This window comes from Phaethon lepturus, unplaced genomic scaffold, assembly GCF_000687285.1.
Source record: "Phaethon lepturus isolate BGI_N335 unplaced genomic scaffold, ASM68728v1 scaffold10051, whole genome shotgun sequence".
NCBI classification, from domain to species: domain Eukaryota; kingdom Metazoa; phylum Chordata; class Aves; order Phaethontiformes; family Phaethontidae; genus Phaethon; species Phaethon lepturus.
The window spans coordinates 105,502-118,200 of record NW_010515541.1 but is presented as its reverse complement, the minus strand read 5'-3'; the positions used below and the strand labels follow the sequence as shown (position 1 = coordinate 118,200).

Below are 12,699 nucleotides of genomic sequence, written 5' to 3'. Positions count from 1 at the left end.
TTTTTTCCAATATTTATGTATCTTTCTAGAAATTACCACACCTAAGAAACTTTATGGTATTCTTTATTATGCCTTAGCAGTGTCTCATAGGGCAGGTGTTGGGCTAAACCAAGAGTTTCAATTGAAAGCTATTATGTCTGTAATTTCATAATGCCATGATTTGAAAAGATCTACCCTGAATCTCTGCTTTCTCTTATCTCCCGTCTTATTTTTCGTAACTTATTTTTCCATTCTTTCCTTAGTTGCCACTTGAACTCTCTGGATTTAGACTGCAGCTGTACAACAACAATTGCATTCAAAATAATAAGCTTCAGAAGTAAATCTGTAAACTGGGCTAGAATAAAATCTGTTGGACATTTTTGCTGTGACTACATTCTGCTCATTTAACCCAGCTTGAGTCCTACCATCCACTCACATTTTCTGTAGCGTCTTGTTTTGAAAGATACCAGCGAGGACTGCAAAAAATCCAGAATGTGCTTACTATCATAATTACTGTTAATCATCTAATAAAAATTAAATGTGAGTGACGTTGATCTTCAGTAATCCCTTAAGGGGTTCATTCTAAATGAATTATGAATTAATCATTAATTAAAAAGTTGAGTTAAACTCTTGGATACTGAGTGTGCATATTCTATTATGCAACTCCTGGAATAACCGTCTGGGGGTTGATGCATGTATCTGGGATGTTTCAACTGTGGGAACATATAAACTGAGCTGCAGGAATAGAGAAATGCCATCATGGACTTTCTACTCTGTTGCCTCTGTATTGTGTGTTCATATGAAATGTTTATGCTTTAATTTCTTGACTACATGTGAAAATTAACTGGAGGAGTTACTGCTAAAATTTGCCTCTACATTTCAAAAAACCCTTTTGACCTGGGTGTATTTTTGGCACGTCCTTTCCTACTACAAGAACGATCATTAAATCTCTTGATGATTTTCAAATGTCTATTTCATTAGAAGATTTCTTTCAAACTTCTCCTGTTATTCCATTACATTTTATGCATTTGTTTCTTTTTCAACAAACAGTTGCAATCGTTTTGCTGCTGAGATTTGCGAGGTAGTTAAATTATCCCTGTTTTAAAAGAGGAAAATTGAGGCATAAAAATTTATTTACCCATGACCATATGAGAAGTCTGAATTCCGAGTGAAACTTCAAGTCTGTCATAATTATTTCCAAGGCTGTGTTTTACCTGGTGATCACTTCTGTCTCTTTCCTGGGATTTTCCATGAGCTTTGGGCAATGTCTTTGAGCATGCTTTTTGGCAGCCAATGTATGTTTGCAATGTAAGAGGCAATCATTTTCTAAAGTGGACCATCAGGTAATTGTAATAAGGTATTATAATAAGAAAATGGCAGTAGTGTGGATGCACAGAATTTGTTTAGGATGTTTAGATTCCATATCTCCTAAAAGGTCAGATTGCGGCCGCTGGATATTTTAGGACACGCTCTTTTATACTCAGAGAAATATGTGCTTTTGTGGAAACTGAAATTCTTTTAAGTAGAAAGTGGAGGGGCAGCAGGTTAAATAAGAGAACTGAAGGAAAGCAAAGCGATTGAATTTGAAGCATTTATTTTGGAGAGTTTTTGGACAGCTTCCTTTTAATCCTTGTTTAACAGATGAAAGTATATATGCTGAAACACAGCTCTAGTACTAAACCCTTTGATAACAGAATTACAATGTCTTTATTGTACAGGCTTATTTGATTTGTCTGCGTCGTCTTCTGCAGCAGTGATTGCGAGGCGGTCAACGGAAAGCACAAACGAGAAGCTGCTATTCGTGTTGCACCCAAGACAGGCACTTGCTGTATCCCAGCACCCAAGACAGGCACTTGCTGTATCCCAGGAGCCATACTGTCTGCAGTGCCTACCGCTGATTATCAAGGTTGGAGTTTCCAGTGCAAATAGAAATTGTCCTTGGATGGGTTGCTCCAAAACAATGATAAATGGCATTGGTTCTCTTAAATGCCAAGGCAATTTTAATGTTACTGAACCTAAAAGGAAAAATATTGAAAGCCCAAAGTCATTGTAATCTTTGTAATGAGTATTCCTGGTATCAGAATGAAAACTAATATATCTAACGTATGTACACTGTCCCCTTTCAGCCATCTTCCAGGGTGCAGGAGTGCTTTCTTCTAAATCAGTCTTTCCATAGGCGGTGGCTGCACCATGTTCCACATCTCTACCCGGGATCCCTCCTTCTCCTGCCGACTGGGGCTGTAGGTCCCTTGAGTTGCCCGTTTATTGGCAGCGATGACTGAAACCACAACTGCCAAGAAGAGGATCAATAACAAGGCCAGCGTTACTGAGCCAATGGAGGTGAATATGTTCGAGATCAAGTCAGTTGTCAACTGAAAGGATTGAAATAATTGCAATATAATTTACGTCAAGAGAACACTGAGACACATTCGAGCTACCATGGAAAGAAAACAAAAAACATTCTACGGATAGGGCTTTGTATAGATGAGCTACTGCTGAAGCACCATTTATTGGTAGAGAAATACATTAACCCCTCCACATTTGTTCTTTGGGCTCTTCAGAAAATTACACACACGGTGCTGGATATTTAATATACAAGGCAGAGCTAGGTGAATTTCACATAATGACCCATTTCATTTGAAAGCTTCCTTTCTGCTTGAAAATAACCTGGGAGTTAATATGTCTGCAGACTGTACTATTAATTCAGCAATTATTTAATTACTTTAGTAATAACTCATTATCCCTAGTTTGAATGTGAACACATTATTGCTAGACTTTGCTACTGAAAGTTAAACACGAGCTATATTGACTGGATATATATTTAGTCATATTTCTGTTTTTCTTGCTGGAGGAGTCAAATTTATGTGAATACTTGTACTTAATATCTAGAAAATTTGCTTACTGTAAATATTTTTGTGAAATGTACTATTTCTACAAGGATTCCTGCCAGTGAACTTTTCTACCAGCATGTTTGCATGAGCTAAGTGTATAGAGGCTGCACAAGAGTGCAACTGAAATCTATTCAGTGAGAAATTAATAAGTATATTTTCACAAATACGTTTTAAAATATTCATCCAGCTCTTCTACATACAGGCTTTGCAGCTTCATCTACAGAAACACAAGCAGTAGAGTACAGGATGAATGTAAGGATGCTCTGATCTTTTTTTTCTGTTTTCATGTGGCAGTGGGAAATGTGATAATGTCAGAAGGCACAGTGCACATAAACAAATCTGCCAGTTGAAAAGCTTTAGACCGGAGGAATTTTATAGCTGGTAGATGAATGTTTTATACACATCTACATATGTGCTTTTATGTGTAAAAAATGCTTGTGGTGAGGTAAGCCAATGAAGTCATGTGGTTAGTGTGGGAAAGTGGTCACTATGGACAGAGTGACCCTAGCAGGAATTGAACTTCTGGGCAGATTCTGCCATCCATCACCTTTTGATTTGTATTACGAGTGACAGCTGAACTGCCATAGATGAATGTGTGCTTGAGGCTGAGCTTTCAAATCCCAAAATATTTGGAAATGGAAAACGGCAGGTCAAAGCTCATTTCCCAGTTAGATACTGCACGTTACAGGATATTTCAGTGACCTGCTTACTCGTTGTTTCTAAGGAAGTGCAATTACAGTCCTGAGAATGATGATGACTTTGCATTCAGCGACGGATGAACTGTAAGTGGATGCTATTGCTGTGCGTACATTGCTTGGACTCATGCCTTTGCAGAAGAGCAATGCCAGAGGGAAAATGTTAAAACAATCCTTCCTCTTTTTTTCTCTCTCCATCTCCATGCTGATGTAAAAGGTCCTACTATAATAATAAAAGCGAGTTTGGCTCAGGGGTTCTCTCTAGGGATGCATGACTGGCTAGGATATTTTCCTCTGTCCTTAATGGCTAAATATGTGGTTCCTATGATTTTAAAAACATTCTTTCCAGTAGAAATAGTCTAGTGCAGGTGAAAAGATGACATGACCCCAACCCTAAAACAAGGTGGCATGAAATATATTGTTTTATTTTCATTATTTTATTATCCAATACTATTAAATTGTATTGGATCAGGGTCATTTCATCTTTACATGATGTTACAGATATATTTGAAATCTTAGTTTTTCTCTGTACTTTGCTAGACTATTAGCAAATTATGACCCTTATTCTTCTTGTCTCAGAGAGGCTGCAGATTTTTAATGGAATTTTTATTCTCAGAAGCTGTGTTTTATTTTCATTGTCTGCTTTGGGAAACTGAGGACCAAGGTAGTCTAAGTCAACTCTGATCCCAGGGTTGAATAGGACATTTCTGAAAGAAATTCACTACCATAGGCAAATGGATGGTGTTGCCTGGTCTCTGGTATGTGAAATTTCTGAACTTATTCTCCTATTTTCCAGTCCATACTCTCTCCATTCCTGTTGTAAGTAAGTCTATATCTGTGGAGATGTTTTCATTTATGATATCTTTGAAATGAATTTAATTTCTTAAAGAAAAATTTTATGCAAAGTAATTGGGGAGAAAAAAGTCCTGTAACTTATTAAAATGCAGACACATATCTAAGCCTCATTTTCAAGATAAAATAATCATAACAGGGCTTTTTTTTTGTTCTGCAATAGTTACTTATTACAGAAACCGTAGCCATAGCACACCATAGCAATCCACTACACGTTTTGTTCCAATTCTTGTTTCTATTTAATAACTATTATTCATTCATTCATTGGATTTGGTTTGGTCAACCAGTGACTTGAAAAAACTTCTGAAAATTGCCTGTATTATCTGTATCTGTGTTGGACAAAACACTTCCTCCTGAGCCAGTATGTAAAAAAAAATTACCCCATTGATTAAAATCAATGAGTTGGCTTATGAATCTGATCATGGTAAAAACCGCAACTTTATTCCTGTATTTATGTTGCTTCAAATTTCTAAATATGAAAAAAAATGGCCCTTATGTAATTTTTTTGGGTGGATTCTATTGATCTAAAAAAAAAAAATCTACCATTCAAGTGCTGGCCCCTGGTTTATCAGCCCACAGATCACTGCCTAAGATTACGATATAGGTAGCCCCCTTAGCAGTAGCACTGAACTCATAACAAGAGTTGCCAGAAGGCTCTGCAGTCTAATCCCATCAAAATCAACTGCTTCTTTAGTAATTAATGCTGAACAGTTAAATTAATTTGAAAAATCAACTGGCTGATCTGGAAAAAAATAATCTGACAAGTTCTGTCCCCCATCATCTCGGGGTCTGTTCATTGCAGTATGTGGTGATGGTGATAGACTGAAATAATTGTAACTGGTGATCCTGAAAATAAAAAGGACTGAGCAGCATTATTAGAAACATAGTGCCGCTGAGATGGTGGAAAAAGATGTTTTCTGTTACTGACCCTACTGTGTATTTTGCATAATGATAGGGAGTGGGCTTTAAAAAAGCAGTTTGAATGTAAAGGTTGCACATCACTGCTTTAGGCTCTTCTGGTAAGCCCTTGCCTGTTGCTTTCCCCATAGATGGATCTAGGCTATGGATCTCTCCGACGTTTCAAAGACCAAAGCCCCTCTGACCGCTGTGGGATTGCTCGTGCGTGTAGCTGCTAATCTCGGGAGCCGTGTGGCAGATCACCCGTGGCTGCGAGTCTCTGGGCATCCTAAGGTGCTGGGTGGTGAGCAATGCACAGCTGATGTCTCCTTGATTAGACCACCACACTACAACATCACTTTTCAACTTCATATCACACAGGCTGCTGTTCACTTCCCCACATTATCTTGTTAAGATCTGGTTAATGAAATGACTGCTTCTTGCTATGAATATACAGTTTTTTGGTGTGTTTATCACAAAGCTGTGGCAGAGTCCTGTAAAGAGGTGCTCTGTTGCCTAGAGCTTCAAAAGCAGAATGGGAAAGCTCTGGAAAGGACAAAGCAAGACAAACTTCATTTTGTCTCAGCACAAATGAAAAAAGCCACAGGACAGCTGGAAAATTATGAAGAGAAACAAGTTACTGATTTTTTTTGCCAAAGACCTTTGTTGTCAGGGAAGCCTATGAGACACTCATACAATGTGATAGCCTTTCAGAAATAATTCTTACTAATAAATACCACGTGGTGATCACAGCTATTTCTGAATGTAACTTCAGCACTGCTTATGAATAACGTCATATATGTAGGGTCACTGAGGGAGGGTTAATTTACTGAGTGGGCAATACCTTAGAGAATGTCATTACACTTTGAGCAGGAGGTTGGACTGGCAGACCTCCTGAGGGCTCTTCCAACCTGAATTATCTTAAGAGCCTGTTTAAAAGGTAGTCAGTGACAGAACAGTTGTGAGAGTTCCCCCACCCCTAGTACAGAGTAGCTGTCAGTAAAAGCTGTATCCTTAATGGTAATGGATGCTGATGGCAAGATGATGTCATGTGCCATGGTAATACCAACAAAATGAAGTCTGCTAACATTAGAAGGCCAGTCTGCTTCTCGCTAAGATATTTTATGTAGCGTGTTCTATTGATATGTCTTTGGATGTCAGCTGGAGCAAGACAAATTAAAAAAGGAAGAAAAAGAAAGTATTATTGAATTTAGTTGGTGTGAATAGCTTCATCTGCAAATACAGGAGGGATCGCAGAAAAAAATTTTTTTTGGTCTTTTTTTTGAAACAAAGTTTTGGCTTTTCACTGGTGGATTCATTTCAAAGATTATTAATATTTAAGGTTTTCTAAATTATTAAATAAAAATTATTTAAAATGTTTAAGTTAGATAAAATAAAACATTGGATAGCACGAAACTTCATTGCAGGGATGGGTTTTAGTCTTCGTTTGGTTATTGAAACGGATTGATTGTTCCGCCTTGGTTTCTTGATTTGCTTTGTAGATGAACAGTTTGGATAAGGAGGGTCCAGTTCACAAGCCAAAGCTCAGTAGCGTTTATCAATCCAGTATATGTATGCTTATCTTTAAACAAGATGTCTTCCAAATGGTTATTTTATAAGAGGGGAACATTAGGGATTTGCTATATATGAACGTTTCCATGTGTGCCAAATGTCAAAGGCAAGTGGGATAGCACAAGGGAGCCAGCAAAATACACAGGGCCTCTTCCTCTTGTGTGTTTTACATCAGCATGACTTAGCTGATCTAATCCTGCTTTACATCGATACAGGGGATGAGAATTATGGCCACAGACACCAAGGGCTGAGCCAGATCAAAGAGACAAAAGAGCGAGCTTCGATGTCAGTGTAGAAATCGCTGCAGGTGTGAGAGAAGTAGCATGAGGTTCTTCAGGACCCCCCGTGCTACCTGGGCATGAGCTTCACGTGGGAAAGTGTGACTTGGACCAAGGTATGTGTCTTTGGAATATGAAAGGCATAAAGTGCTCTCCAAGCAGAAGCATGCCTCTGTTGCTGGGCATTAAGAATTAATCAGCCTTCATTTCAGCACTCGCATAGGAGCCTGCCTGCTTCTGGCTGCTTTGCAAGACAGAGACATTAACACAATCTTTAAAACACAGGGATTGCCAAACCCCAGAGAATTCCCTTCTCTGCCATGTGCAGGGCTCTCTGGGAATTCTGCAGCTGTTTGTGTGCACTGGAGCTTTGGCTGGTGAAGTCTCTGGATCCCGAGTCCTGACACCACTCACAAGGTTACCACTTCATTCACAGTAAGAACATCTGATCCACACCATCCAGATTTACTGTCCCCAAATCAAAGCCATTTGCTATAGTAATGAGGGACAATTGGCTTGAGTGGTCCTAATCCACATCAGAATTACTTTGAAAGGTTTGGGGGCATATAGGGATAATACGGAGCAGCAGAAGAAAAGCCATTAACTTGATTAAAAAGCCCATAGATACACTAAGTTTATTTCATTGAGGATTTACAACCATCTTATCTGAAATTTTTTCTGTTAAAGGCTGAATTCCAATAAGAATCCTAGTAGTTCAAGAAGAAATCCAGTCAATCATACACAAATATATTATGATCAGATGCATTGATAAACCCAGCTTGTAGGACTACAGTTTATTTTCCACAGCAGTAAAGTGTCCATAAATCTATAGATTGATTTTGTTCCAGTGAAAGTACCTTAAATGAGCGGCACATGAAGTCCCTTGTTCCATGACATTTTTTTTTTCACCTTCACAAGCAAGTACCTATTGCTCTCCCTCACATAATCTCTAAAAAAATTAGCTGCTGTGCTTTTGCTGAACACCAGCCACCAGGTCACAAGAGCTGTGCTGACCTAGATGTTGGGCTGCTGAGTTGAACCAGTAATCCATTTTGGATTAATCCATTTAAAGGGGAGAGATTCATGTCCAGCTGAGCCAAACACTGCACAGGCCACTGGAAATGGCAAACAATTTTTAAGACTCTATATGCATCTCCTATTTCCTTTAGCTGCTTTATCCTCTTTATGCTTTATCCTGGTTTCCTGCTTCATGCTGTTGTCCATGTGGGTACTCATCTATGTCACGTTTGCCTATACACAGTTGTCATTCAGGTACTTGAATAATTTAGTCCTTTCTACTTTGGTACCTGTGGCAACAAAGGAGGCAGCACTTAGTGTCTGTGATGCACCTTAGCTGGTTTTCCACTGTTTGTCACTAGTGAGGCCACCAACTTCTTTTCCCTCTGTGCATCTTACAACCCTTCAGTTTACCTTGTGGGCTTCAAAAGTGCATTTTCTATGGCAGTCACGTTGCATAGCCATTCTTCTCGCCTCTGTGTGTGAAGGAAGCAATTCCTGAAAGCCGCGATATTTGCTGTACTTTAAACCTGGTGCCTAACAGCTTCAGAATTATCTGATAAGAAAAGTGTTTCAATTCTCTGAAATTGAGAAGCAGAAAGCAAGAGAAAAAAAAAAAACAGACCTAGAAAGACTGCTGCAGAATTTCTCTCTGGTTTTGTTTCCTCAGTGAATAAGAACAAGACCAGTTTGTAGGAGGACGAGAATCAGACTTGGAGCCTTGAATACCTGATGAAGATCTCCGTGGCCTAAAGATGTGACTGCTTACCCCTGCAATCAGCCAGCCTGTAGCTCCTGTTCAGGCTGGCCTATAGTTGCCACGTATCTGCTCTGGTGCTGGTCACAGGTAGTTTTGCCTTCTGTGTGCCAGGTAACACCCCAAGGTAAGCATGACTGCTTTTCTCTCCACATCTTGGGAACTTCTCCCTCTGGCACCATGTCCACTGGAAGGAGCCTATCCTATCATCCCTCAGCTATCCCTGTCATCCCCTGGAAACCTATCTATACTGCATGTAGAGTTGTAGATAATCTTGAATTTTCGTCATTGCTGTTGCCTTTTCTGCCATCAGCCTCTGAGTTGTTTTCCTGATATCTGCAGAAAAAGACAATCCCATTGCTGGAGGGCCTGTATGAGAGCCCGAGTCCTGTATGTACCCCTATGGACACTGCTGAAGACAAAACTTAAGTGACTACTTCTGATGTGTGCAGAAGATCCACAGTATAATATATATGTAGGCAGCTCACCTTGAAGAAGAATGTTTGTAAGTAGTCTTTTTTTTTATTCCTCTATTTTCTGGTGGATATTATTGTCTGAACATGTTCTTAAAATGTCTCTGAAGAAATTACATTCACTACCACCTCTATCTAGTATACATTTTTTAATAAAATGTAGTTTAAATAGTTTGTCTTAGTTGAAATGTGACAGTTTGAATGAATTCTTTCCTGGAAAATGTCAACTTTTAGCTGTCTGAAAGTTCTTCTTGAAATCAAAGCGCAAATGTAGAGACAATTAGTGTTAGCAGCTATAAGGATAAATTGATCATCTGGCTTGACCATTTATAGATCAGAAAAATGCATACTATCAAGGAAAAATTGAATCTCTGGTGTCCTGTTAGAAAATGAAGACAACGGAGATGATTGAAGTCTAGGATTTAGCTGGGCTTGCAAGGAAAGCGCCTCATTAAGAAATTCTGACAGCCTCCCTCCTGACACGTGAAGTCACACTGTTGTGACACTACAGAAGTTAATGAGGAAGTTTGTTCTAATTATAGTGGAGCAAGAAGTTGGAGGCTGGAGATGGAGGTCTCTAAAGCTTTGCAACTAAATTGTAAAGCAGACTTCAGTTAAACAAGGGTATTATTCACATTAGTTTTGATTTTCCAGTCAGGTTGGTGTACACAGACCTCCTCCTCGCCACATTAGGGTGCAGGACCATTCCTGGATCACTTGGAAACAGTGCTGTGTTTAAATCAAAACAGTTTGTCCCCTCCTCAATGCTAGTACTTGCAGTAATGTTGGGCTCAGGTGGCCTTCTATTTACAGTATTAGCCTTTTGGCTGAGTAGCTTTTCAAACTCGGAAGCTAACTTTTAGGAATTAATCTTTAAAGAACAGCCTACATACAGTAACTATAATTTCTTTAACTACTTTTAGTATTGATGTCTAACTTATATTAACTTTTTAACAGAAGTGATCCAGACATGAAAACTGGTATTTAGTAGGTCTGGGATGGTCTGTCCTAGGCAGAAGAAATAATATTTCTGCTTTTGGCCACTGCACTTTATGTGAGCTCAGCCATGGACCCAAAAAAGCCAGAGGTACATAAGTAGCCCCTTCAAATCCCCATCAGATATTTTGCTGGATCAGTATCTCACAGGGCAGAGTATTAAATGCCTTTTCTCTTAAACAGCAGGGTGTTGGTTGTGCACAGAGAAGTGATTTGGCTGGCAGTTGGGGAGATAAGCTCTCATTAAGCTGTGGGCTTTGAGAAGACTCCTTGATAGCGTTTCTGCAGCAACTGCCAGTGCTAATTTTGTAAGTGTGCTCCAGCTCTTTTTAAGATCATCTTGGTGGTGCGGCACAGATTAAATGTGCAGCTCCAACGTGTTGTTATGAGATGCCTTTTAAAATTCTATCAACAGCCTCTGGTGTAGGAACTTCACCATCTGCTGCAATCTGAAAGGATAAGAGGGAAAATCTATAGCTGGTGCAAATCCAGGCAAACCATGCCGAGGAGGAGTTTGTCCCATAGCTGCTAAATCGCAGACTAGACAAATGTTTTAGTAAAGGTGTCAGTCTCTGGGGTGTAACACCCCTTTCCATTTGGGAAATGCTTTGGGGTATCATACAGAATTATTTTTGTACATGGATAACAGCACAGTGTATCAGGTGGTGTTTCTCCATAGGGGAAAACGGAATTACAGCAGATTCTGTATGAATAAATCTTGGTGGTGGATAAAAGCCTTATCAGACAAGCATCTTGCAGGAAGTAATGGATGATATTTGAAATCAAAAAGCTATTGCTGAAAACAGTAACTTTCTGTCATTGCTCTGCACGTAGCCAGGTTGAGTTTATTGCATCCCTGTAGTTGCCACAGTAGAAATGACTCCTGAAGAAGGATTTGGAAGAACACACGGTAGTGACCTTTTTAGGAAGTCTGGTCCCATTGTCATGGGAGAGTGAAGTGGATGGGAGGGGGTCAGTAGGTTAAATGCAAAAGATGGAGAAGAATCGGAAAAGATGTCACAGTGCTGAAGTTGAGGGCAGGACAGTTCCTGAGGAAAAGAGGTGAAGAGAGATTCAGTAGACAGAGTGAAATAGTTAAAATGATGAGAAAGAAGAACGAATTTCAACACTTCTTTCTTCATTGATTGTATAGGTCTTGAGCAGACCAGCTTGTGAAGGATGATGATAAAACATTCAAGATGGGGCTGATGGCAATGAGTGCGTTTGGATGAGAACGGGGCAGGAAATTATAAGGTAGGCTATCAACTGCTGTGTCACAGGTGAAACTAAACTATTTCTAATGCAAACTTCTGATTTTCTGAATTTTGCAAATACTTCCTCCCTCCCTCTCTCTCTCTCTCATTCTAGATTCCATTTTTTCTGTATTAGGGGAAAGAAAGAGAAATTGTGCTGAGGTATTTGCAATCTGGAAGCACAAAATCCATCTAAGTGAATACCTGCACGTTGTTTCTCCTCACTAATGTTCCCATGTGCATTGTTTTCACCAGGCATGATCCAACTGTGTTCTGCATTATCACTTTTGATTAACTTTAATGATTAACTTTAAAGTCCGCTTTCCAGCACACAACAGATGAAGTTAAAGATTTCTTCCTTAATTAGTGATGCTAGTGGTAAATGTTATTTCATTTCTGTAATTGGATCTTTGAGAACAACACAAAGTATCCATCAAAGACTAGCATCACATACAGATTTCTGTGATTCTGATTTCTGTTTTTCTGATTTCTGTTTCTGTGATTCTGATTCTGTGATTCTGTGAGATGCAGCCACCTTCTGTGGGCTCCAGTCCCTGACTGTGATGTGAAGCAGGGTCGTGTATCTGCCTCCAGCCCTGTTTCTCTCTAAGAATTGGTGCAACCTGTGCTGAAACTGTCAGTCTTGCCTCTTCCCACTTTCTGTGGGAATAAGAAGCTGCTCTGTTCAGTGGTGCATAATAGGTGGGTCAGCGGTGTACAGTATAGCAGAGACAGAGTTACGACTCCTGTTTTACTTCGTAATTGCCAGACACTTTCCATCCCTACTTCTCTGCTAATAAGCTAAGGCTACAGTCTCAAAACTGTTTCATGAAATTCTTCTCCTTATTTGGTGCTAAGCTCCCACAAAACAGGCATGTGTTGTTACCTAGCATTAATATTATGCTGTCAAGTGGTGATGAAGTAAGTAGCTATTTGACTGTTTCACACTGTCAGACAACAAGGTATCAAGTCAACAGCTATCCTTTGTTGGGTGCAGCACTTCGATTGCAGCCATCTCGTGCTTCCAACTGTAAATATT

The 12,699-nt window shown here is 39.4% G+C and overlaps 1 protein-coding gene across 1 annotated transcript in view; it reads right to left on the bottom strand.

The window, feature by feature from the left end:
* Positions 1 to 2,135: 2,135 nt before the first annotated feature.
* The window catches only part of CRB1 (crumbs family member 1, photoreceptor morphogenesis associated), a 75,962-nt gene continuing 65,398 nt past the window's right edge, over positions 2,136 to 12,699 (bottom strand). The window contains exon 12 of the mRNA XM_010295801.1: positions 2,136 to 2,351. Within this exon, the coding sequence (XP_010294103.1) occupies positions 2,136 to 2,351 (216 nt within the window). The remainder of the gene's footprint in view (positions 2,352 to 12,699) is intronic.